The sequence below is a fragment of the Bactrocera neohumeralis genome, chromosome 2 (genome assembly GCF_024586455.1).
Source record: "Bactrocera neohumeralis isolate Rockhampton chromosome 2, APGP_CSIRO_Bneo_wtdbg2-racon-allhic-juicebox.fasta_v2, whole genome shotgun sequence".
Taxonomy (NCBI): domain Eukaryota; kingdom Metazoa; phylum Arthropoda; class Insecta; order Diptera; family Tephritidae; genus Bactrocera; species Bactrocera neohumeralis.
In genome coordinates this window covers 59023236-59050650 of record NC_065919.1, presented here as the reverse complement: position 1 = coordinate 59050650, position 27415 = coordinate 59023236, and the positions used below count along the sequence as shown (strand labels likewise).

The 27415-nt window shown below is 33.4% G+C and overlaps 2 protein-coding genes across 2 annotated transcripts in view; both read left to right on the top strand.

Moving 5' to 3' along the window:
- The window catches only part of LOC126750893 (eukaryotic translation initiation factor 4E type 2), a 159187-nt gene continuing 131772 nt past the window's right edge, over positions 1-27415 (top strand). The window contains exons 1-2 of the mRNA XM_050460674.1: positions 1-402; positions 974-1430. Coding sequence (XP_050316631.1) covers positions 371-402; positions 974-1430 — 489 coding nt within the window. The 5' untranslated portion in view covers positions 1-370. The remainder of the gene's footprint in view (positions 403-973; positions 1431-27415) is intronic.
- On the top strand, positions 2038-8654 carry LOC126750892 (syntaxin-1A). The gene is made up of 3 exons (XM_050460672.1): positions 2038-2313; positions 2375-5513; positions 8581-8654. Exons 2-3 carry the CDS (start codon positions 4645-4647, stop codon positions 8594-8596), a joined length of 885 nt encoding a protein of 294 aa, XP_050316629.1. The 5' UTR covers positions 2038-2313; positions 2375-4644; the 3' UTR covers positions 8597-8654.

Genomic DNA, 27415 nt, shown 5'->3' with positions numbered 1-27415 from the left:
AACAATCGCAAGGGACTTTTTTGAAAACTATTGGAATTTTTTGGCCATTTGCACTTTTATTATTAATTAAAAATTATCAATAAAAAGATATCGTAACGTATACACAACGCGCTTTCATTGGAAAACTGTGATACGTAGTGAATAACGCGTAATAAAAGCACGAGAAGCTTCGCTGAAATTGGAGCAGTGATTAACACGGATAATTTGCTGGCAGTGGTAGCGGTAGGCGCACTAACTGCGAAGCATTGACAACAACACAACAAACCATCTCAGACCTATTGGAGCACCAAACACTTGGCGCAACACTTTCGAGCCCATCGAATTGTCAACGGACATCTTGTAACTTCCAATAACACTGTATACTCAAGTTATGGACAAAATGCCAGCCAAACAGTACGAATCGTAAGTGCTGCGTCTGTGTGTTAGCTAACTTCTCGACGTTGAAGCAAAAAAAGCTACAACCAACACTCGTTCCTAATGATATTTAGAATATGCTGCAATTTTTTATTTTTAAGTCTCATGACTTAAAATAGCGCATCGTGTTGTCCATTCAAACAATGTTTAGAATATAAACAAATGTTCGCGTGTTATCACTTATTGTTTAGGTTATGTTTTCGTAGGGCGACGTTGACACAATTTCTGTTATATTGGCACAGACAACAAAACAGATAATAGAGTTTAATTAATTATTGACATTACTTAAATTTCTGTATAATTCAGATTTAATTGAAAATGTTTTAATATGCCACCTAACTGAATTGCGGTTATAACGTAATTGCATTGCAAACAATACGTTATTTCAAGTTTATTACTTAGAAATTTTTGTATAAAGAATACAAATATACAATAATCACTCTCGAAGAAACATTTGTTTAAAAAAAGCAAGTTGTGATTGGTTGTGTTTTTTTGGAAATACAATATTATGCATATAAAAACATCAGACTTTTACTACATCATTTCACATATTTTACAGAAAACCATGGCCAGATCTGGCTGACAGCGATGACAGTGACATGGAAAATGAAATAGATGTAGATAAACTGCCACCCTTAGAAGTTGGGCCGAATGAGAACCGGCTGCAGCATACATACTGCCTTTGGTTCTCACGTAAGGGGACACATCGTGCCACGGATTATAGTAAATCCCTACATGTTGTAGGACGCTGTGCCAGTGTACAACAATGGTGGTCTTTGTATTCGCATCTTATACGGCCAACAGCTTTGAAACCCTATCGGGAATTAAGCCTATTTAAACAGGGCATAAAACCGATGTGGGAGGATCCAGCAAACACAAAAGGTGGCCAGTGGGTAATACGTTTACGGAAGAATAAAATTGATCGTGCGTGGGAAAATGTTTGTATGGCAATGTTGGGTGAACAGTTTCTCGTCGGTGATGAGATATGTGGGATAGTACTGACAACAAAGTATCCGGTAAGTCCAAGTATTTCTAATTGCTATTAAAATGATATGAAGCCAGTGCAGATATGCAGTATGCCAATGGGATAACAAATGGTATTCGTGTAAAGTGAGTACTTCTCTGCGCATAAATGAAATTTTGATGCAAAGTAAAGATCTAAAATGTTCCAAACACTTATACAAACATATTTTTCTTTAAAATCTCATGATACATTTTGTAGCGTGAGAAAAAAGGTTGCAATAGCTAGGTACTCATGTGATATTTATTAAAAAAAATCTATATCCAACTCATTACCTCAAAATAATATTATTATCGTTACTGTTAATACTAAAAAAATTAATATAATTGAAAACTCTTAGGATTGGACCAATAATATATGGATGCCAAATAATGTACATTCAACTATACTAATTTTTATTTAATGAAACATTTTCCATTCATAAAATTTAAATTCTTTTGTGGGATAAATTTCTCCCTTTTCTGCAATGTGGTATTACTGTTCATTACGTTTAATGACATTTCATTACGTGACAACGCATAGTCAAAAGAGAAATGTCAAAAGTGCTAACAAAAAAAAATAAAGCATAAGTGAATTGCTTCTGAATTGGTTTATTCAATTTTGCAGTGCATAAATTTTTGTGCTTAATTTTCCAATCGTAATTATTTATCCAAATAGATAGAATTTGGAATCAGAAGTAAATATTTTTACATCGATTCTGATTTCAACATATACGGTATTTATGTGGATTTTGGTGTTTTAATTTGTGTCCTTTGACGTAATAAAAAGTGGTTGTCAAACGATATACAGCGAAGAAGTGATTAATGCATAATTAAAAAGCTGTCAAGTAAGGAAAATAACATTGGAGAGTTAAATGGTGTAATCAACGCCCCTTACTGGTAAATCAAAAGTTAATAAAAAAACATTCCAATTTTAACAAATGCTCCTACAATTTTTTAGTGAAAATTTGCCGGGAAAATATGAGCTTAGGTTGGACAACTAATCGTGACAACAACAGCAGAGAGTATAGCCTCCAAAAGATGAACCGCTGAGTGCAACGCTTGTGCCTCCCCCGATGGAAAATATATACAACGCAAACGCACTAGAGAGACTATCCACACGAGCGTACGAATTCCACATTCGTGTACGAGCGAATACCGATGCAGTCTTAGTTTCATACAGCAGCGCTCTTGCTTCTTTCATTAGATTGTGAAGAGCCAGCAACGCGTCGAGAGCATTTTCCGGACGTCCGTGCTTCATAAACCGTGACCAAAAGAAAATCAGTCAACGCTCACACTGGCCCTTTTTTCTTACTATAGGGTCACACAAACGGAATATATTTTTCACGAAACACATTTTTGTAGAAAATAATACAAAATTAGTGAACAAAGTGATTACCACGCTACTCCTAAAGCGTCTATATTCTATTTAAGCTGCACTGACGTACCGCCGCATAAACGGTGTAACCGCGCGCGTACGCGTTCGGTTGTAAAAAAGACCCTGAGCAAAAATCGATTTTTTCTTCATTTTACACGCTTCTAAAGAGAATTTCCAACAACAATAGGAGTAGCTAAAAAGGCTACTCACATATATGTATATAAAGAAACTAGTTCAAAACTAAAGTTATATTAAAATTTGTGAAACATTTTTGAAAACTTAAGGGAGTACTAGTCCCATAAATGTGATAAAAGTGGAAAATAAGGAATTCAAATAACGAAAGTAAAGAAGAGGCAAAAACAACGTGATAGAAAACCCGATACACAAAAACCATCTACCAACAATCAAAATCCAATCCACTCTCATTCATAGCTGCTTTGGCGTTCTAGTAACAATTTGCGCTGATTTTTGCCATCATAACCCACCCCTCTCTATTGTTGTTCGGAAGCTTTCAACGATAAGCTACATTTTCGACATTGTGCTCGTCCAACAGCGTCATCACCTTCATCGTCATCATAAGCAGCGAACGCAACAGCAGATACCAACAATTTTTCTCCCTGCGCGTGTGTTAAATTATACCATTGAGTGCTCCAAGTGCTGGTTATAAAATATAAAAGGTGTTTATCAAAAGGAAAGCAAAAAATTCGAAAGCTTACAATTTGTGGATGTGAAATAATATAAGAGCTACAACTCACAAGATAAAATTTAATTCTGTATATAAAATATTTAATAAAAAATACAACTGTTAGCACTTAAAAAAGCTTACATACAGTCTGTGAATACGAAAATAACACACAAAAGTGAGGCAGAAAGTGAGTCATGCTGCCGTTGCTATTGTCGCTTAAGCTATCGCTATCGTCGTCGTTGTTAATGTCGCCCAAATTATTGTCGAGTGTCGTGGATATCGCAGTAAATTGAATTTGTTGACCGTGAGCATTGCCTTCACCCGCTACACATACCAATACACACACGTTCAAATTCATTCTGCCCCCTCTAACAACGTGAAATAACAAATGCTAAAAATTCGTATGCTGATATATGTAATATTCACTCTCAACAATAACTTGCAATATATGTATAACGCAATCAAAGAGGCAGTTTTATAGTGACAAAAATAAGAGGAAAAGTCAATAATTTAATTCAGAAATATCAAAAAGCAACGCCTCAAAAAAAGAACTATTGCCAAGACAGCGGTACGGCGGCTGGTTCCAAACGTCCGCATTTCGCAAGGAAAAATCGATAATTGTCATACGAACGGGCCGCAAACAACCGCCCGCGTCCACCCACCACCGCAAAAAAATATTCAGGCGTGGAAAGTGTTGCACACACGAAGTACGCTGTGAGACCGACAAAATTAGCAGTGATAAATGGAAAAGCAAAAACGAATTGGCGTATAAAAGAAAAGCAAAAATTTGTGTTGTGCTCGTGTCAAGTTCACCATAAGTATTATATGAAAATTCAATTAATATAATTTTGAAACAAATAAGTGATAGGCTAAATTAGGAGCATTAACTGCCACAAAAAAAATTATAAACAACGTCTTGAAATTGAGCAAAGCTATATCCCTTGTCCCTTGAAAAAATCTACTGAAAATTTAGCTCAACAAAGCCAACGAACGACAAAATAAGTCAACGAAAATAAGTCAGCTAATATAAAGTTAAAATTAGAATACAAATTAAAAAAAGTTCAAAGCAAACGCACTGCTTAAGAAGTGTTTCAGTGAAAAAACGCGAACCACAAAAAAACAAAAACAATTTCAAACACTTCAGTTCTTGAATAAATAAAGCTGCAAAATGACAAAAGACAGATTAGCCGCACTTCACGCAGCCCAATCCGACGACGAAGAGTCCGAGGAAGTGGCTGTCAATGTGGATGCCCATGATTCTTATATGGATGAGTTCTTCAAGCAGGTGGAGGAGATACGTGGTATGATCGATCGCGTTCAAGACAATGTCGAGGAAGTGAAAAAAAAGCATTCAGCTATACTCTCCGCCCCTCAGTCAGATGAGAAAACCAAGCAGGAGCTTGAAGATTTAATGGCCGATATTAAAAAGAATGCAAATCGGGTCCGTGGAAAGCTAAAAAGCATCGAACAAAATATAGAGCAAGAGGAGCAGCAGAACAAATCGTCCGCCGATTTGCGTATACGCAAAACACAACATTCAACGCTATCACGAAAATTCGTCGAGGTGATGACAGAATACAATCGCACGCAAACGGATTACCGAGAGCGTTGCAAAGGTAGAATACAACGTCAGCTGGAGATTACCGGACGTGCAACGACCAGCGAAGAACTGGAAGACATGTTGGAGCAAGGCAACCCAGCAGTATTCACTCAAGGCATTATCATGGAGACACAGCAGGCCAAACAAACGCTGGCCGATATAGAGGCTCGTCATGCTGATATCATGAAATTGGAGACATCGATCAAAGAGCTACACGACATGTTCATGGATATGGCTATGTTGGTGGAGTCGCAGGGCGAGATGATCGATCGCATTGAATATCATGTGGAGCATGCTATGGACTATGTGCAGACGGCAACGCAAGACACAAAGAAGGCGCTTAAATACCAGAGCAAGGCGCGCCGAAAGAAGATCATGATCCTGTTATGTTTGACTGTGTTGGGTCTCATAGTTGCTTCATATCTTGGCCTTACTGTGTAAACGCAATTACATTATTACTACTACATGTTTATTATTTATTTACATACATATAGTTAAAACAAAAAAGTATAGCAACAAAAAAGTAATTACAATTATTATAACTAGTTATTAGCTCTTATATCGCACGCTCGTAGTACGAGTAAAATGTTTTGAAAGCCTCAAAAATATAACCAGCAGCGGTCAACTTAGCTTGGCTGCTGCTGACAAGCATTAGAGAGCTGGAGTAAAAGAGCGATAAGAGTCTCCGTATAGTAATGCCATGCGGCCGTAAATGCCGCCAATTTGTAAGCTGCCTTTGCGGCCTATTTGGTGAATTATTACATACTTAATTACCTAATTAAATGATTAATTGCTAAAAAAAACATATAATTATACTGTATTTGCTATATTATGAAATCTTATTGATTACTGTTATAATGCGAAGCAACCACAACTTAAAAGGTATAAAAAATATATATACACTAAAGAAAAATGCAAAAAGTGAGAAAATGAAAAGGCAAATCTTAAGATAAAAAAATGCATTAAAATGCCAAAAGAAAAATTATAAACTAAATCAGCATTAACATTAATAAACGAACTTAAGCAAAACATAGAACTATTTATTGTACTTTCCAACCCTTCATAATTGTTGATAAGAATTTCCGGTTAAAAGTTTAGTCACAAATCAGTTGAAGGTCTTTTCATTTTACTTGCTTTTAAGCGTAAAGTATAAATACAAAAGCAAAGCAAACAAACAAAAAAATAATAATTATTATTAACAATTAATAAAGCAAAATCGACGCTGAGAGCGCATTTACAAACATTTTTAAGAATAGCTCGTTTCACACAATTTTCAGTTGAATTTACACACAAAAAAAAATTACTATGATTTTGAACTCCTCGAAATCTCATATTTGTATTATAAGAAAAATAACACGCTATGTATTTACTTACATGCATACAAACTTATTGCATATTTCTCTAGTTAACTCTTATATAGCAACAATTTATTATTAAAACAAAAACAAAAAACAAGTTAAAACTAACAAAAAAACTATTTACTTATTAAAAACATATAATCTCTCTATATAGAAATCTCTTTATATATTGGAAAACTCAATTGAAATAAAAAAAATATATAGAAAACTAAAGTAAAGTGAATTAAATGAAATTAATTGAATGGAAATTGAATTGCATTGCATGGAAATTGCAAATTAAAGTCGTTAAATAATAATAAAACAAAAAGAAAACATACACATTAAACAATTGACTGTAAAGTAAAAATAGCAAAGTAAAATTCAACAAAACAACAACAAACACACACAACATACTTGCACATATGTAAAAAGTGCATTCACACACAGTTGTGCACGCGTTCATATAAAAACACATACATGCATATGTAGCGTTAATTAAATATAAATATTAACTTAAAATGCAACACTTAATAAGACTTTATGCCGATTTATTAAAAATTAATGTTTGTTTTCTGAAAATTTATTTATTTCATTGTTACCTTTACACTTTTGCATATTTACATACATAAATATGTTTTTGTTTTTATATATTTCGCGCAAAAATAATCATTTGAGTTTTTCCACCATTTAATTTACAGGTTGATAGTTATTTGCTTGATTATTTAGTTATGTGTAGATAAGATTACGCTTTCGAATGCTGGCATATTTATGTGGTAGTGATAACTTTTTCAAACTGCTTTTATTTTATTGTGATAAGCACGCGCGCTGATACGTTGCATAGCGCGATAACATGTGAAATTATATATAGACGCGTAATTACGGCTAATTGAGACTTGAGCAAAGCTTACGAGCTGTATGAAAGTTGCAGTAAATCGTGTTAAAATTATATTTCGAAACACCATTCTAGATCATTTTCACAATTTAAGATACATTTTTAAAAAGATTTCCGATTTTTGTTTATAGATTTTTAAGAAATACTTTGTTTATTTTTTTCTTTTACCCCGAAGATTTTAATTTATATGCAATTTTTGAATAAAATGTGTTTTCTTTATTTTGTTATAGTTTTATTTTTTTAATATCCTTTAATACCAAATTTTAAAGTCATTTTCATTTTTTAAATTTTATTTTTATAAAATATTTTGTCGAATATAAAAATTGTGTGTGCTCAAGCTTAACTCAAGCTAAATTTGAAAGCGTAATAGATCTCATTTAGCTAAAAACTGCTATAATAATAATTTTTTTATAACTTTTATCGACTTATGCTCGCATTATAATAAAATAACATTTAAAAATTAAGTGCATTAGCTGCTTTACTTTTATTATTATGATTATCTTGTTTTATTCCTAATATTCTTTATAAAACACAATTTTATATTATTTTATGCTTGGCTAGTATTTATATTTACATAATTTTACATAATACGAGTACCCTAAGGTAATATTACCACTAACACATATCTCATCATATAACAATCATTTCGTAATACTCACAATATGTTTTTGTTTATTTTTTTCTTCTTTTTCCTTCTTTTTTACTTTTGTTTCGCAATCTCAACTTTACAATGCGTTCGTTGTTTTACATAACACGCAATAAAAAATAAAATAAAATTAAAATAAATTACCAAAACAAAAAATTAAACAACAAAAAACATTGAATATCAAATGGGAACACTTTCACCCGTAACAACAACAACAACAAAAACAACTATAATAACTCCACACTCTGCATGCCAACAATAAAAATGTACCAACCAAACCGACTAACAACTATAACAAATTTTATTTTGGATTATTAACACTGCATGGGCACATTTGCGCGTTTTGCCTCAACTAACATAAAAACAACTGTTTGCTGCTGCCACATGATGCCGGCCTGTTGTTTTTTTTTATAATCTTAAAATTGTTTTTTGTATTTCATATATTTTTTTACTTTCTGTTTTTTATTTTTGAAATTTTTTGGAATATTTTTGATACTTTGTTCAAATTATGTATATATTTTTTGTTAAAAACTCACAAACCGCTGCCAAACACTATCAACATCACAACTATTTGTACATTTTTTATTTGAATAAATTATTTGTATACTTTTTTAATTTGGCAACACTAGCGGAAAAGTGATATAACGAAAAAAAGTCATAATAAATATACACATTTGCTGCTGTTGCAATTCGTTAACTTAAATATTGTTTTCTTTGAATCGCCTGCCTAAATTATGTAAGCTCTTAGCCACGCATGAGTACGTATGTACATACATAAGTACGCCTACTTTTCATTGCAACTGTTGCATATCACGTCATCACATGAGCGATCAGAACGTAAAGCAGCTTGCGGTTGGTAGCTCTTTTTTTAATAGAACACTAAGCTAAGCTTGTAGCTTTTATAAATGCATTTATGTAGACGCATAGCGAGTGCACGTACCCAAAATTATTTTGTTTTTTGAAATTTCACAACTTTTGCGGGTGTGGCATATCTACTTGCATATGTATTGTATTATTTGTATGTCACAACTGTCATGTGAGGCCGAATGGAAGAATGCAAAAAAAAAACATAAAAATATATAAATTAAAACAATGCTAAGCATATTACAAACACCTATGTACCTCTCACACACACACAAATGGGAATGCAAAAAAAAAACGAAAACAAATAATGGCAACTACAACAAAAAAAAACATAGTTTGCAACTAAGCGCACCTTCAAGCACCCTTAATTTAACTATGAGCAGCACCCATAACGCGGTAACTAACCCGACCGACCGCCCGACAAATTGCACTTTAAACGATAGCAACAACAACAATAAATAGCAAACAAAGCGCATGCACTTTTGTCCGCTGCAAATGCAAGACAAGCAAAATGCACATCAAACAAAATTTAAGCCGCCTCTCTACTAACAATTGCACGCCAATGATGCACGAAATAAATTGAAGATAAATTGAGAAAATCGAAAAAATGCCATAAATGCGCCTCGCAGCCTGTTCGTTTGCGAAAAAATATTTGTTCACAAATAATTTGCGGCTCCTTCGCTTTATATCATATTGAATCGAAAAGAACAAAAGCTGCCAATCAATGTACGATCATCGCCACAAAAGGAATGTGCAATGACAAACGCTAGCGACCTACCAACCGCCAACAAGCCAACCTTGCCACCCAGCCAAGCTCCCAACTAACCAACAGCATAATTAGAAATAAAGCATATGCGCCAATAAGCAGCAACTGCTTGACAGCAAACTGTTTTGTCGTTGGTAAGTAGTCAAAGAAATAAAAACAAAACAAACACCCAAAAAATGATAAAATTAAAAAAAATATAAAATATTATTGCAAATAATAATTGTTGTTGTTGGTACACAAATATTGGCTGGTTTAAGCGCTGACTAAAGCAATTTATACACAGAAATGTGCAATGACGAAATCGTTTTTTATTTATGTATGTTGTTTTGTGCGAAATTAGAAGGCATCATTTTACTTTGTGTCAAATGTGGCGGCCTTGTTGGAACAAACGTTTTTCTTGCGTTCAGCAGCAAATTATTATTTCGTATATTTATAATTTATTTTGTTGTTATTATGGTATATTTCTGATAAAAATTAAACAAAAAAACCAACAAAAACACAAAAACAAAAAACAGCTGGTGCATATTAAAGTTATTGAAAAAAATGTTTAAATCTTTTGTTGTAGCTTCTAAATATGTGATTTCTAAGGATTACGATAACAAAATAGTTTTATAATATTATTACATATAATAACAAAAACAACTGTGTTAGTTAAGTGAAAAGTCAATTACCTACACAACCTAATATTTATTGTGTTTTCCTTGCTAGATGCGTTAGCTGCATACAATTAGCTTGTTAATAGCAGAATTTAGTAAAATATGCATAAACGCATTACAGCAACAATGTCACGTCTGCTACGCAACAACAGCAAGAACAACAGCGCGTGTTCATATATACCTAAAGCGTACCTTATATGTATATAATTGTATGCCTACTCCACTCGTCACCGCTGTGTGCATTTTTACTGCGTTCCACAAATTTTATGTAATTTTATTTATAAATATTATTTTTTTTATAAATATTTGCGTATTCTCTATGTATAAATAGCAAATGTTTTGTGATTTCCTTTTGATTTTCCTGTTGTTTTTATGTTTATGTTAAGCATTAAATTTAGTAGTCGCCAATTAAATGTGTAGCAATTACGACCAAAACATTATACTTAAGTACTTATAGCATATTATATTAAATAAATATACATACATACTTACATTACTACATTTATGCTAATTTGATATTATTAAATTTTGTAAATTTGGTAAAGACAAAAACAAAACAAATCAAAACAAAAAAAAATGGAAAAAACTAAAAAAACAAGCAAATTAATTTGTATGAAAGCAAACTTAAATTTTAGTACATCTTATGTAGTAGTTTAGTATGGTGTTACCTAATCGATAAAAAGCAATATGAGCTAAATACATACATACATATACGTATATATATATATATATATATATATATGCATATATATGTATATGTGTAAAATTCCATATTTCTTATATAATGTAATTATGCAATGATTTAGAAAATTTAAAAATTCGATTTCTAATAAAATAAAAAAAATTTGCCTTAGGAGGTCATTTGTTAAGTAAAAATCAATTTTGGTATTTTTTATTTATTTGGAATGTATGGAGAGGGTTTTTTTCTCTTCTGCTTGCTCTGTTTCAAAATAGTTATAAATTACTTAGCAACTAGTATGCATCGTAAAGCTCAACTAGTTTGCCGACTATATTTTTCCTCACAAGCTTTCTTCTACAAGCTCAAATTTTGTTCAGAAAAGAAAGCAGTTTTGTCAGTTTTTAAAATACTTCCTGAAATTTCGCGAAAAGGCCGAAAATAAATTGAGATTTGTTTTTAATCGAAACACTTTGTCACTGAAGGCGATTTAATTTCTGATTATTTTAATATGATAACTTTCATATCTCCTTCTGGGCAAACATAAGGGATTTTCTCACTTTTTCTCTATTTTTCTCAGGAATGTTATTTTAAAATTTGGTTAGGCTCTCAGTATAGCATCCATAAAGTTTTTGTAAATTTTGGAAATTCGCATTAATGATCCTTCCTTCCCAGCCGAAATTCGAAGTCTCTCCGTTTCCTAAACTCAAGCTGCTGATATGAAAAAATGTAAACATGTTGTTGTTGTTGTAGTGTCATAGAACATTTCCTAAAAAACTACGAGCAATCTTTATTCGAATACAGATAAACTCTTAATACGACAGTTTTGAAAACAGCTGGATTTATTTGTTTTCTTTAATTCCTCTAAGTTCCCATGGAAAAAAACTTAACTAAAACAACTATTCCATCATATGAAAAAAACATATTTGATTTTTGGTAATTTGGCCCTGATAGCTCCATTGAAACACAAACCTAAATATTTTGAAAATAGTTCAAATACATATAGTAAGTCTGAGTGATCAGAGGCCCAGCAGAAATGTTCAAAGCTCGACGCTTTACCTTGTTGAGAATCCACTAAGAAAACAACGGATGCATTTGTTACTGATACCAAGTGTTTTTTTTTTTTATGTATGAGACTGGGTAACATAGTTAATTGTAATAGCTATCTATTAAAAGCTTTTCTGAAAGACTCAAAGCTCCAATTATTAATTGCTAAGCTGAGTTTTTTTTTTAATATTCGGAGGCTTGTAAGGTAGTGGAATTAAAAAGTCAGCGCGGTAAGTAGCGAAAAGCCGAAGAAAATCAATTAATCATATTAAGATCCTTTATATTTCAGGTCTTCATATTCTATTGCTCTGCCATATAAAATAACATATAGCTGTCATACAAACTGACAGATAAAAGTCAAAGTTTTTTTACTTGAAAAGATATCTTCACCAAATTTGGCATGGATAATTGTCTAAGGCAACGCTATAAATTCCGGAGATATTATTCAGATCGGATCACTATAACATATGTATGTATATGTAGCTGTCATACAAACTGTCCAAAGAAAATCAAGTCCTTGTATAAATAACTCTTTCATTTATCAAGGTATCCTCTTGAAATTTTGCATAGATTATTATCCAAGGTATCCCTATAATTTCCGAATATTTTGTTCAGATCGGACTACTATAGCATATAGCTGCCATACAAACTAGCCAATCAAACTCAAGTCGTTGTATGAAAAACTCTTTCAGTTTTCAAGGTATCTTCACAAAAATTGACATGGATTGTTGTCCAAGGTAACCCTATAATCTCCGAATATTTTGTACAGATCGGACCACTATAGCATATAGCTGCCATACAAACTAGCCAATCAAAATGAATATACATAAAGATCTTTTTATACCCTTTTAGGTTTCAAGGTTAGCAGTTTCGCGAAGTTTTCAACATGTGATGTACTTGATGATTGCAATTCAAGATTAAGAAGTATTTTACTTCCTGTTTGTGTTTATTTTGTTTGTTTTTGTTATTGTAAAAGCGTGCAAAATAAGGTTTTATATTATCTCTATATACCCCTTTGGCATTCATTGAAACTCGCGAATTTTCGCTTTGTATTAAATACATATACATATGTATGTATGTACATACATGTATAGTATGTATATGACAAGCCGCTAATGTAAAAATAATCCGATATTGGCAAATGTATTTTTCCCCCTAAAAGAGAGTGCAAAAAATAACAGCTAAAAAACAAACATCTCGCCAACCTGTCTGAAAGTCTGACTTCATCGTTCGGACAAATTAACACAATATAATTTTGAAAACAATTCCATTGAAATTATAAGCAACAAGCGAGCTAAGATGCAGTGTAAATAAATAAATCTCGTTTATATGTAAACCATTTAATAAAAAGCAAATAAAATGAAAACAGGTGAATAATTGAAAAATTAAACACGAAAAAAATGAAAAAAAACCGTTAAAAAATCACACGCCACCTCAATAACTCTCACTCTCACGCTAATAATGACGTGACTAAAGCAAATGCGAGTGGGTTTATGCCCGCATTTGTGCCACTCAAAAAATCTGTTGGTGTTTTCACTACATACATATGTATGTATGTACTTTTATTTGCTAACAACAACATGCATACATCCATGCATACACACATATACGGCTAGACATGCATTGCTGGCTGACACCGTGACTCATCAATAACTTCATTACCGGCAAAAGCCAAGCAGCCGCCGCAGCAGCAGCTGCAACGATGAATTTTACTTTTTGTATTGCTAGTTGTACTCTATGTTTTTGTTATTGTTGGTAGTCGATTACTAATACCCAGCGCCACCATATTGTTTCACACACACACACAGACACATGCTAACATTAACACTGTGGCGCACACTTGCCCGCATCTCTGCCATTCACGCTCTCAATTAGCCAGCGACAACGAGGTTGTTAAACGCCAACAACCGGCAACAACAAAGCCATTAGCGTTACCGCATTTAAAGCGTCGCACCTCCAGTCAGCTGACGGCCGACAATTGCAAAGCGCTGACTGTCTGTGTCGTATTGTTTTACATGTTTACAGCTAAATTACTGTTGTTGTTGCTTTAAAAGTAAATAATATTTTCCGTCTGCAATTTTTCACTGATTTTCACTTATTTCATTTTCATTTCTGCTAAAAGATTTTCTTAGTCGCTGCTACTTTCAGAAATCTTAGCTGTGATTGAAAAGTTGCTTTTCTTGCACGAATGTTGGGGATAAATCGTTAAGTAAATCGGCAAACTGTTGAGTAATCTCTAATGGTTTTACAGCTGCACTGAGTTTACTTCAATCTTAGCTGAAAAGTACAGGAAAAAATTTCGAAAGAAAAACGAAAAATTCCGCTTTTGTTTTTTGTACTTTTAATTGTTTTGATTGAAACACCACGGGTTCTCAAAGTTGGACTAGTCCGTTAAGGTAGTTCCAGTGCAAACTTGAAACTCCACAGGTTCTTAAAGTTAGACTAGTCTGTAAAGGAAGTTCCAGTTCAAGTTGGGCGAAGCTATAGTTTCTATTGACTTTGAGAGTGCCGTAAACTTGAATTGAGTCTTTTGCTGTCAAGAATTAAAACTAACTTATGAACTCGGAATTTATCTTTCTAATATTCTTAAAGCGCCCAAACCCTATCTTTTTTATTTCTAATGGAGACATAACCCGGTTTTGTGGCAGTCGTGCCAAATTTGGTCGCACAGTTAACTGTTTTTGAGTTTCAAAAAATGTTTATAAAAATATTTCTTAATCCCAGAGCTTCCCAGTTTTATTAATCCCAGCGTTTCGTAAACATCTGATAGGTATGTTATTGTTTGCAATTACTATTTGGTAAAGTATTGACATTTTTTTAAAAGCAGGATCGATTTTCATCGTTCTTCAGCGCTCGAAATATCTCCTAATATCTGACGACGTTGTAAGTGATATCTTGGACAAACCGAGTTCTCGGACAAATGTCTTGTTGTGGCCTTCATAAATAGATGAACTTTATTTTGAGACGGCAGCTAGAGGGTGATGACATCTTTCAGACTTCATTCGGCGGTTTCTAGTTTTCCAATTAATTTCGTGACCTACCGCGAAATTGAATACAAAAGGTTTTTGAAAGACAGCCAGATTTTGTTTGTACAAATTTTTAAACGAATGTCGATATCTTAACTTTAATCAACGATTTCGTTTATGGAAAAATTATTTATATCACAACTTATCGAATATTTTTACCAAACGAACTTTCCTACCTAATTTACCAATATAAAGATATAAGGACACGTCCTTACAACAGATACCAGCTGAAATTATCGTGAGATCTCGCTCGATTATCATAAATTTGAGTCACAATCTTCCAATTGTGTGCCTTTCGGTTACGTCTTATATTAATAAAAGTGTGCGTAATATCAGTTTTTAAATTCACTGCATAATTACGCAAAGTATCGACCGCATTATGACTTAATGTATGCCATCAAACTCATTTGGTTGTTCAAGTTCAGTTCGTCGACCTAAAACTTTGCAGTTTCAGTTTCCCAAATCATGTCTGGCAAACTGCCTGCATGACTAATGTGAGCAAATAATATTTTTGTCGCGTAAAATATATGTTAATATACATACTGGACCAGGGTAGTTAATTTTTGAAAACAAACAAATTCTTTAAGATAAAAACGCATCGGTTCAAAACTGCTTTTTATTGCTGCTACTGAGGATAGCGGGTTTTCCAATAGGGATGTTATGATTTCGAAGTGTCGTTTCGGCCATTTTTAATATGTCAAAATCTGTAATTTTTCTTCATTGTATTCAGTAATGTTTACAATTTTATTATCAAAATAATCGTTCTCCTATTGCAACTTTTTGTGCGCTTTTGCCATTTTATATGGTCATAATTATCGTCCACCTGTGCTCGCTATTCATTGAATTGTTGAAAATTTTGAGCGTACATTTTCTTTACATACTGATCAAGTGCCAATAAGACAAAGAAATGCTCAAAGAAAATGAAAATATTGCTGCCGTGCAGCCAAATGTTGCTGAAGACCGCAATTTGTCGATTCCAAGACGTTCTCGAGAATTGGGACTGTCTCAAACCACAACTTGGTGGATTTTGTGATAGCAATTGGGCTCACATCATTATAAAATTGTTCTCACTCAAGAACTGAAATCATTGGACCACCGTAAACGTTGTGAATTTGATGATTTTGCCTTGGAACAACTTGAAAACGCTATACGATTTTTTTTAGAAATTCAGCTTTTCCGATGAGGCTCACTTTCATCTAAGTGGTGCGGTATATATCAAGAACTGTCGATTTTTTTGCGAAGAAAATCCACTAATTATTCATGAATAACCATTATCTTCACCTAAATTGCTAGTTTGGTGTGGTGGAATCATCGAAGTCAGTATTGAACGTGCTATTCATGACATACGACTAGATTTAGTGAAAAAAGTATCCTTACAAAAGAAGTCGGTCGTGGAGGTCATTTGAATGATGTTAAATTCAGAACTTAATTGTATCGATTGTACCTTATATTAAATAAAAAACTTTTGAATTTCCTCAACAATTCGTTTTTTTTTTCTTTAAGGAAATCATATCATTTTTATTGGAAAACACTGTAAAAGAAGCAGCTGTTTAGTGGTTTGTTTTTGCATTTTTTTTTTATTTTTTATATCATCAGAAAGTACAGATTTCAGTGAAAAAAAGCTTACTGATTTTTTAATATCTGAAATTTTGGCTTGAAAATTTTTGATTGTAAATTAGAGGTTTTCCATTTTTAAATCAAAATAAGGTTTCATCCTTAATATTTTAAATTAAAAAATACAGTTGAGCAATTCACAACCTGCCGTAAAGCATCGTAAAATCGTAAAATTATAAAAAAAACAAGTGTAAAAATTTATAATTTTACGATTTTACGATGCTTTACGACAGGTTGTGAATTGAACAAGTATATTTAGGACATAGGAAAGTAAGTTTCCACCAAGTTTCATGAAAGAGAATCCCAAAAACTTGATTATTTGCATTTATCACAGAAATTTTGAGGTTATGTGAAAAAATATGTCTACAAAAGTTGTAGATCTTTTCATAACCCACAGCATTGCCATATAACTTTTTTCTGTAGAACTTGTTTTAACCTTGCAGCCAAAAATTTTGTAATATGTTGTAGTGAATTGAAAGCAATAAAAAATTTAATTTCGATTTTTTGGATGATACTTTGTTTTGCATTTTATGTTCATGAAATAAAAATAAAAAAAAATTAATAATAATTCGCTGTTAATTTTACATTATTTATATTTTTTCTTTATTTCATTTATTTTTATTTTTCCAATTGCTCTTTGTCTAAAATAATTCTAACACACGCATTGTGCCGCGTATAACAGCTGCTGTTGTATCTTCTGTTGTTTCTATTTCTTTATATTTATACTTATTTTTGTATTATTTCTATTATTTTTTTTTAGTCTTTTTTCGTTTTTGTTTTTTTGGAGATGAATTTTCTGCTCACACAATGCTTGAAGTGAATTAAAACTTCTCATTGCCATTTTGGTTATTTCCCCCAATGTTCTCTCTCTGCGGGATTTCTTTGTTTATTCACTTTGTTTGCCAGCTAACTTTCTATGGTCATTTTTGGTTAGTTGAATTCTTATGTATTTTTATGCGGTTTGTTAGTTTTATTATAATTCATTTGTAGAGTCATTGTTATGTATATATGTATGTATATGTATACTGTAATATCGTATCGGCGTATATCGTGATTCATGCGGTTAAGTTCAACGGCGTACGAATATTTAAGATTATTCCTTAAAATGTAGTTGCATTCAAACGTGTACATACATACATATGTGAATATATACATACAAGTATGGTATGTACTTAAGTCTGGAAATGACTAAATGTGTCTGTTCGAGCAGCTTTCACTGGAAATCATTTTAGCATTTGATTATAAAGAATGATTGCATTTAATCAGCGAATTAGCTATGTATAGGGAAATTCTAAATTATCGCTTAGCAGAATAGTTATTTACTTATAAAAAAGTTAAAATACTTTAAGAAGAAAACCCCCAAAATAATATAGTTTTACGTTTTAATCGAGTATCATAAAAGTTGGCAGGTTTTCAATGTCTGCTGCAACCACAACTCCCTACTTTAGTTCTAAACTTTTCTTCTTGTAATTGTTGTATACATACATACATATGTGTTATGTACACCCTGAACATTTTTCATCATTTTAAATAAAAAAAAATTATTGTAGTATTCAACATATTGCACATAGAAGTCAGAGGTTATAGACCGTTTATGGCGATCTTTCATCCCTGTCATAAAAAACATTATAGTAATATTGGTTTTTTACTTCAAAATATTGCGCATACTCTGTGATTTCCTTTCATCGACCAAACTCTTGAGATCTGAAAACCAAACAGTTCGTGAGGAGATAGATCCAATACGGTGCACTTTTTTTCCATTGATTTGAGTTACGGTGTATTGTCTATGTGCATTCTCAGATCGCACGGCACCCACTTGACGTAGAGCTTTCACAACCCTGAATTTTATTAAACGATATATCCGAACTTGCTGGATTTGTTATTTGGTGATCCATTTTGTTAAACGAAATATTTATTTTTTAAAGTTTATCTCTTTCAAATGTTAGCCGCGTCTACGTCTTAGATGGTCCAACCCTTGAGTTCAATTTTCGATGACTCATTCGAGCATTTCGACTGGTAACTGGCGAATAACACACGTGATGTTTTGCTCCAAGTCTTGAATCGGAGGGGGATTGTCCGCATAGTCTTTAGACTTTACATAACCCCACAGGAAAAACCCCACAGCAAAAATTCTAACGGTGTGATATCACGCGATCTAAATGGCCAATCGTGAAATTATCTGCTCACCGAAGTGTTCTCTCAATAAATCTATTGATTTATGCGAAGTGTGGAAAGTGGCGCCGTTCTTTTGAAACTAAAAGTCGCCGAGATCACAAGCTTCAATTTCAGGCATCAAATAGCCGGTTATCATGGGCGCGATAACGGTCGTCATTGACGGTAACGTTCTCACCGGCATCTTTTTTGAAGAAATGTTGACTGATGATTCCACCGGACCACAAACCACACCCAACCGTTGTTTTTCTGGGTAAAATGGCAGCTCTTGAATCTCCCCAGGTTGCTCTTAGTCCCAAATGTGGCAGTTTTGCTTATTTACAGAGCCAGAAAAGGCCCTCATCGTCGAACACAATTTGGCTCGAAAACGTCGGATCTTCTTGGAACTTTTCTAAAACTTAATCGTAGAGCAAATACAAGAAATATACTTTTTAACACAACTTCAACACCAGCTCGATTGTCGGAATAATGTTATACCCTCCCAAGAATTTAAAACAAGCATATTCTAAGAATTTTTGTTCGAACTTTTGTTGATAAAAAAAATTTGTTCAACCTTTATTCTATGTAAAATTAAAAAGTTATGCAATCGAAGAATTTGTACGAATTTATTTTTAGAAAAGATTCCAGTGAAAATTTCGCAGATAAACCTTTTGCGGTTGTTGAGTCAAAGCTTGCTGCCAGCTGAGCCTGAAGCTAAATGTGTTCTAAAGAGCAGGCAAAATACCTTATGTAGAATGTATTTGTGTAAAAGCAAATTGTAGCCACTTGCTGCTGCATATTATTCATGGAAATCTTAATTAATAACAAATGCACTTTGTTGTTGCTCAACAAATCGATCAAAGCCACTCACTGTAGCCAGTAAAAACAAAAACAATTCATAGAAAAAATTGTTTTCGCACAATGTGAGACATGCACACATGCATATATGTATGTATACATACTTATGTATATTTATATATATATACATACATATATATACATATGTATATATACGAACAGATAGTATATTTGCTGCAAATAAATGAAAATTAGAGATGCTGTGTTGCCTATGTGGCTACAACAATAATATTTTTGTTGTTGTTATACCTATGCATCATATATTTACTGCCTATTTACATCTGTATGTATATGTTTAACAATTTTTTAGAAAATTTTCCGCGCTCACTTAATAAATTCTCACATTTTTTGCATTCCTCTTTCGCTCAATAGAGTCTTATTCGTCAAGTTAGAAAGAATTTTTACTTATTTCATATGATTTAGCATTTACACACATACATACATAGGTATATAATTCTTAATTTACTTTCGTCGGCGCGTCGTTTTCGAATACTTTTTCTTCTCTTATTGTTGCTTTTTCTTTTTTGTTGTATTATTTGGCAAAAACAAATTTTTTATTATTTGATAAATTTGCTTATGTCATAAATATGCGAAGAAGGAGAGAAAAAAATGCAAAAACAAGAAAACTTAAGATGTGTGTGATTACTCAATGCCATTCGAAAGCAAATAAATTTGTCGGAGCACAATTTTATGGTGCCGGCATTGGTTTGTGGTGAAATGAGTGAGTTTAATATACTTCTCAATTATTGAGTTCATAGCTACAAAATTTTAAAGAGGAGAAGAAGAGAAGTCAGTAATGCGTTTTTTCGGGAAATAAATCAATATATTAAAAAATAGACAAACTTCGCAATTTTCTAGTAAACAAATTTAATAAAAAATTAAAAAAAAAAATCTCCAGAAAAACGTGTCTGGCGATGAGAAAGATTTTTTTGTTTTAATTATCACAAATCCAAAAGAAAAACAATTTGTTTTTGTTACAGATGAATACAGTAATTAACGAAGAACTAGTCAAAATTTAGATTTTTTACAAAATGGCGGATTTCCAAAAAAAAAGTGGTGTTTGTGAAAAAAATATTGTTCGCTGTGGTTTCAAAATCTTATTATAATTAATTTAAAAATCTTATTTATTTGTTCCTTACCTGCCAAATATATCTAAGAAGGTCGTTTGAAAATTTCACTTCACTCAACACAGTTGTTTCGGATAAATTTTTCTCACCGACTCTGAAAAAAGCGTTTTAAAATTTTTGGGAGCCGGCTACACCATGGTAAAGAAAGTGATTATATACATGCTCATATCTTTGAAGCAACGCTACAATATACGGAAAAATTGTGCAGTTCGGACTACTATAGCATATAGCTGCCATACAACTGACTCATCAAACTCAAGTCTTTGTATGAGAAAGTATTTTATTTGTCAATTAATCTTCATGAAATTTGGCAGAGATTATTATTTAAAACATTGCCACAATCTCTGAAGAAATAGTAGAGATGGCACTACTTTAGCGTATAGCTGTCATACAAACTGACCGATCGAACTCAAGTCCTTGTATGAAAAACTCTTTCATTTATCAAGGTATCTTCACAAAAATTGGCATGGATTATTGTCCAAGGCATTGCTATAATTTGCGCACATATTGTTCAGATCGAACCACTATAGCATATAGCTGCCATACAAGCTGACCCATCAAAATCGGAATAATGATCCTTTTATACGCTTTTATGCTATAAAAATTGCATACGTGAAGTGTATTATAGCTACGGTGCAAGATAAGATATATATAAGAGGATTCAACCGCGACATACATACATAAGTCTATTGCGCCCGGCTGCGGTGCAACCAAAGTTAACATTTTTTCTTGTTTTTACATATTTTCAGCTCGTTCGTCATATTCTCTTAGATTCCTTGATTCCTTGATCCTTTTAAATGACTCAACAATCATAAAACCTCAACTTTATCAAACAATTTCTTTAATTTTGATGCTCTGAGGCTCGTATTTTGAATAATTTTCCTTCACGAGAACATCAATTCCAACCCTAAATATTTGCAACATATGCCTTAAATTGTGACCAAAAATCATTAGTATTGCATACAGTTCAACCTTTATAGTTCCAGTGTATGCTGTTATTAATTAAATATTATTATATTTCTTCATCAACAAGGTGCCACCGTGCGTATGAGCAATGCACCAATTATCCTTTTTGTCTTAGACCAACTTATATCAATCCACAACTCCTTTGTAAGCACTTTGCTAAACGCATCACTTTTCCGCTTAACGATTCTAATTGTTCACTAATCGGTTAATTATAGATTATAATACAGAAATGTACGCGCGCACATTTATAAAACTGACAATTAAGCAATTTAAGCGCAACACCACCGCAGTTAGCATAAAATTCAACCCTCCGATTGCCTGTGGTCGCTCAAAATGTGCGCTTATTGTACACATTTACGTATGTGTGGGTGTATGTATGTATGGATGCGTGCGCTTAAGTGCCCATTTATCTGTGAATGCTGTGCGCTTCATGATGCGCACTGGCGATTGCCAATTGCCAACCGGCGGCTAGCGACTGACTCCGTTGGTGAGTGCTCACACTCAATTGCACAAATCAAATTAGAAAGCAGTGACGCGCACCAGCGCACTTTTAACCCCACACACATCAATTTTACTGCAAATAAAAGCTGCAGTTAATGAATATACATACATATATATTGATATAGTTTATGTATACATTTGTTATAAATAGTCATTTACTTTCATATAAAAAATTATGCAAATTTACTATGGAAAATATGGAATATTTATAATATCGCGCTAGTGACATTTGCAGCTGCCCAGGCAAGCATCTGCAAACACTTATGACCCTTCAACAATTTCCAACAATGTCATTGAAAATTAAATAAATTAAAATATAGTTATGTATTTGTATGTGTACTATATATGAAGACAGTTTGCTAAAATACGACTTTCGACATATATCAAATTTTTCATGGTCTTTTGACCTCAGCTTTTTACCTAACAGTTTTCCAATTTCCCCTTTGTTTCTACCTCTTGCAATTATAAAACTTCCTATGGCCCGTATTTTTACCGTCGAGTATCTACTTCATGCATTAGCACCAGTATCAATATTCTTAGACACTCAGACTTTAAGGCGTGCTAGTTAAGAGAGTCTTTCACAATTGGTTGCAACTATTTTCGACTGAGAACTACTTTTTTCGGTGTGTTTTGGTGATTTTTTTAAGTCTTTTTTTTACTAAAGGTAATCTTTTCGTTCCGAATCGGCGCCATTCAGCTTCTAATAAAATCACACATGAGTAGTTTAACCCTTTTTAATCATATATTCTCATATGGAAAGCATAGTGTACTGGCTATGGCCTCGTAGATAGACTGATCTCGACTTCGATCTTTGTAATTCTTTCAACTACATAACGCCGACGTGACAAAAACTAGTCATGATCTTCCTGCTGACCCCAACCAATTTGAACGTCATCTTCTTTGCGGCATCTACTTCCAACTCAAGGCTCTCCCACGGAACCACCAGTTAAGTATTACTTCGTGGGAATGACAGGACATTTATAGTAAGTATCCTCGATTGTATGAACTAACGGACTACTAATCTGTTGAAAAAATCTCAGTTTTGTCATTATGAATGCTGACGCTTCGCTAACAGCTTTCCGTTGCTCAGTCGACTGTCACATTAGTGTCGTTAAATTATCGACCGTAAAACTACCACCGAGTTTTTTAGTTTTTCCCTTGTATTTGAAAAGTGAAGGCAATAAAACAATTCAAGTTCAGAGCCTTTAATATACTCTGAACACGTCGGACTAATGTCATTATGAAATCTGTAAAAGTAGCTTCTAAAGCACCAATGTCCACTAAGTATTTGGGTCAGATGGAAATCCAGGTCCCCATGTTGTCTGTCTATCCACAAGTGGATGTCCGGTATAAGTCTGTAGATCCAGCGACCTTTGGATGAGGAATGCCACCACTGCTGCCATATTTTGGTGCTCTTGTTTCTCACCTCTGTCTTTGCCGATACTGTTTTGGGCGCTGATAGCTGTTATAATCGCTCGATTTCGTATCCCTGGATGTCAATAGGCGGCATACTAGCTAATACTTCAGCAGCGTCGGTTGATAGAGACAGGAAAGCACTTATCACTCGAATTGCATGAAGCCTATGCACTGCAATTATTTGTTTATCATACGCTTTCAAATTCATTGCCTGTATCCATACTGGTGCTGCACACAGTATTGCGGAACTCATTACTTTCGCTATTAAGAATCACCGGCTGGAACGCACACAGCCTCTATTGGTCATCATTCTCGATAGAACTCTATAAATTTTGTTTGCTTTATCGGAAGTATACGCCTGGTGTTCCTTAAATTTTAATTTGGAATCCACTATTACTCTCAGGTTCTGCAGCTGCTACTGTGAAGTAATCTCGCACTCCCCTATGGTGAGCTCTATTTGTTCTTCCACCTTCCTGGTGCTTATGAGGAAAACTTCTGTTTTGTGCTCTGCTGGTCCCAGACGCACAGAAGAGAATCATTGGCGGAGACTATTTGCATTTATTTCTTAGGTAGACTAATTGAGACTAATTGTTTAGCCACTGCTACCACCAAGAGATCGTCCCCATATGCTATTAGTTTCACGTCTGCTGGTTACTGTCTTGTTAGCACCCCATCAAACATGAGATTCCATAGTAGTGGGCCTAATACTGAGCCTTGGAGTACTCCACTCGAAAAAGAGTAGCCCTTGGTGCACTCGTCCGTATCAAAACTCAACTATATATACATATGTATAAGAAATTTGGCATGAATTATTGTCCAGAGCAACAAGCTCCGAGCAAATTGTACAGATCGAACCACTATAGCATATAGCAGTCATGCAAAATGACAGATTTAAAACAAGTTCCTTGTAGGGATATTTTTGAAGAGTAGTATAGCTTTGCTTCGACGGAAGTGAACGCTTTTCTTGTTCTATTCCAATTTAGGGTGAGGCGCCCAATTTTAACACAATCATTTATTTAACCCAAATACATACCTTCACATACATATTTTGACTATCAGCTCGTCCTCACCTTTTTCAATGGCTATCTGAAATGCAATCTTCGTTTTTCCTCTCAAAACAAAATGGAAAATCATAGCGCCATGTGCTAACTGAAAATGCTAGTAAATAATGACACAAATTTCTCTACGATTTCTTATTTATGTGTACACGATATTAATGACTTTTTTATTTACACTTTCCTAACCTTTTGGGACATGTCTTCACATCGCCGGATGTCTACACAAAGGTAATTTCGCAGAACGCCTTTCTCTCAGCCATTCATTCATTCATTCGTTTTCACTCATTCATTCACTCCTTCAGTGTTTTAAACCTTAATTCAAGTCACTCAACTGTAACAATTTTCTTTACATATATGTACTTATGTATATATGTATGTATATTTGCAGGTATCTACATACATATGTGCTTCTATTATATACACTCGCTTTAAGAGTGAGTTCAACAGCTTTTGCTGAAAACCATTGAAAGTTAAAATGTATGCAATAAAATCTGAATAAATATATATAAAATAAGTATTACATTTGTGTACTTATATGTGCATTTAAATGTGTATGTATGTATATATTTACATATATGTATTTGTATTTATATGGGAAAGTAGTCACCAGTTAACCCAACCTAACCATCAGCAGCAGCACGCAATTTATTTAGCATCACTTTACTACGCCCACATTATATGTGCAGGTATATATAAAAATATGTACATATATCTCACATAAGTAATTCCATATGCAATGCTTAACCTACCATAAAATTAAATTTGCTTTCTCTAAAGCATTTCCATAAAATATGTTGGAATTAACAAAATTATTAGCGCAGACATAAGTGGCTTTACTGGTTCACAGTTCCAACATAAAATCCTCTCATTTACCGTTAGTGTACATAAGCATGCACGCTCTACACTGAAGCACCTTCGACTGGTGCCAAAAACTTTACTTGAACTCAAATTCTACTATCTACTATGTACATTATTTTATTTAGTACCAAATTTTTGTTAGAGAACAGATGCTTTTGTCCAAGACTCCGTTTTTTTGGTCGTAGCTTTTATTATTTGATTCCGTGTTTAATTGAAATCCATCAGCAGACTTTTAGTAACATGAAAACCTATTAATTTTAAGTCTTTTGAACTTGTTTTTGGGTAATTTTTAACCTGTATTATGCTTTCATAGACTTTTATTAGAGTTAACTCAAAAGAACGTGAGCTTTTCATCTAACAAGGCGGCTGGTTAGGTTTGTTGAAGCACATATGGATCAAGAGACGTCAGATAACGAGGAACTGCACGGTTACAGCGGCTAATATCGATGCCAATTCGTCGATTCTTCGAAAATATGACTGAAAGTATGACATCCAATATGTTTCAACTTCACTCTAATGAAAGCAAGACAGGGTTGTACCTCGTTAAAATACATTTTAGTCTGTAATAGGGGAGACTTTTGACGTGCTGGATACAACGCGGAAGTAGCTTTGAGGTAATAATTTCTAATAGACAAAAAATTTCTAATAGACCAAAATCATTATGGTAGGATGAAACCCATTGGAAGCAAAAGATAAAATAACAAAAAATTAAAGAAAAACTAATTTTATGATGATCTAAATTCCGAAGAAGAAGAGGAAGGGCGCGGTTAAATTTTTATCGGTTAAGGGGTTGTATGGGTTTTCTCGGGTAAAAAACAGCCCTTTTCAACAATTTTTTTCTCATAAAAAATTAAATATTTTATTAGAATTTTTTATTGTTACAAACATACACTATTAAGAAAGAAATTCTGAAATTTTTGGAAAACAAATTTTAAACTCGGTCATTGCGACACCATTTCCGGTGACCCCTCGGAAAAAGATGCGGCCGCGTTGGCAGGATAACTCTTTCCAGAATCATCTAAAGTGAAAAAATAAATATTTTAGTTAAAACCTTAACTTAGAACTTGGACGAAGGAAAACAAAATTGATAATTGGATTTTTGGCATAAATTTTTACAAAAAAAAATTAAAATTTCACGACATTTTTTTTTTTCAAATAGATGTAATCGAAAAAAGCCTTCGTTCAAGTGTAAAATTTCATGAAGATCGGTTAAGTAGTTCTGAGAAATCTTGCTAACCGACTTCAAAAACACAGTTTCGAGGAAAACGTGGTTAAAGGCAGCGCTCTCAGCCTAGCTAGCCTCGAGCGCCCAAGTTCTCAAAGCTGTATCTCTGAAACTATTACGCCGATCAAATTGAAAATTTAGGACAATATTCTAGAAGTGTTGTAGAATTTAATAAGACAATAAATATTCGAATTTTTGAAACGCGTAAATCCATGTAACACCATAAAAACGGTTTATCTCGATTTCCGGCAAAGTCCTGTAGAAAAAGTTATACGACAAAGTTGTTGGAAGGGATAAGATCTACAACTTTTGAACACTTTTTTCATACAACCTTGAAATTTATGTGTCAACTTAACAAAGCACCTACCACGATTCAGCTTTTTCGTGAATAAGCTTTAGGCTGTTGCCGTCTCAAAGGCTGTGACTACCACTCAGTGGGTTAGAGTTCCAATTAGTTCACGGTAGCTTTTTTTCGAACGCTCTTTCTCAGGCAACGGTAATATTATAAGAGTATCTCAGATTTAGAAAAGCCTAAAAATTTGGAAATTTTTTTACAGACGACTTGAGTGCTTCTTCATTTCTAGCCTGATTTTACATTTATTTGCTGTGAGGTTCAGATGTGCTCTTTTAGACATATCGCTTCTCTGTTTATTGT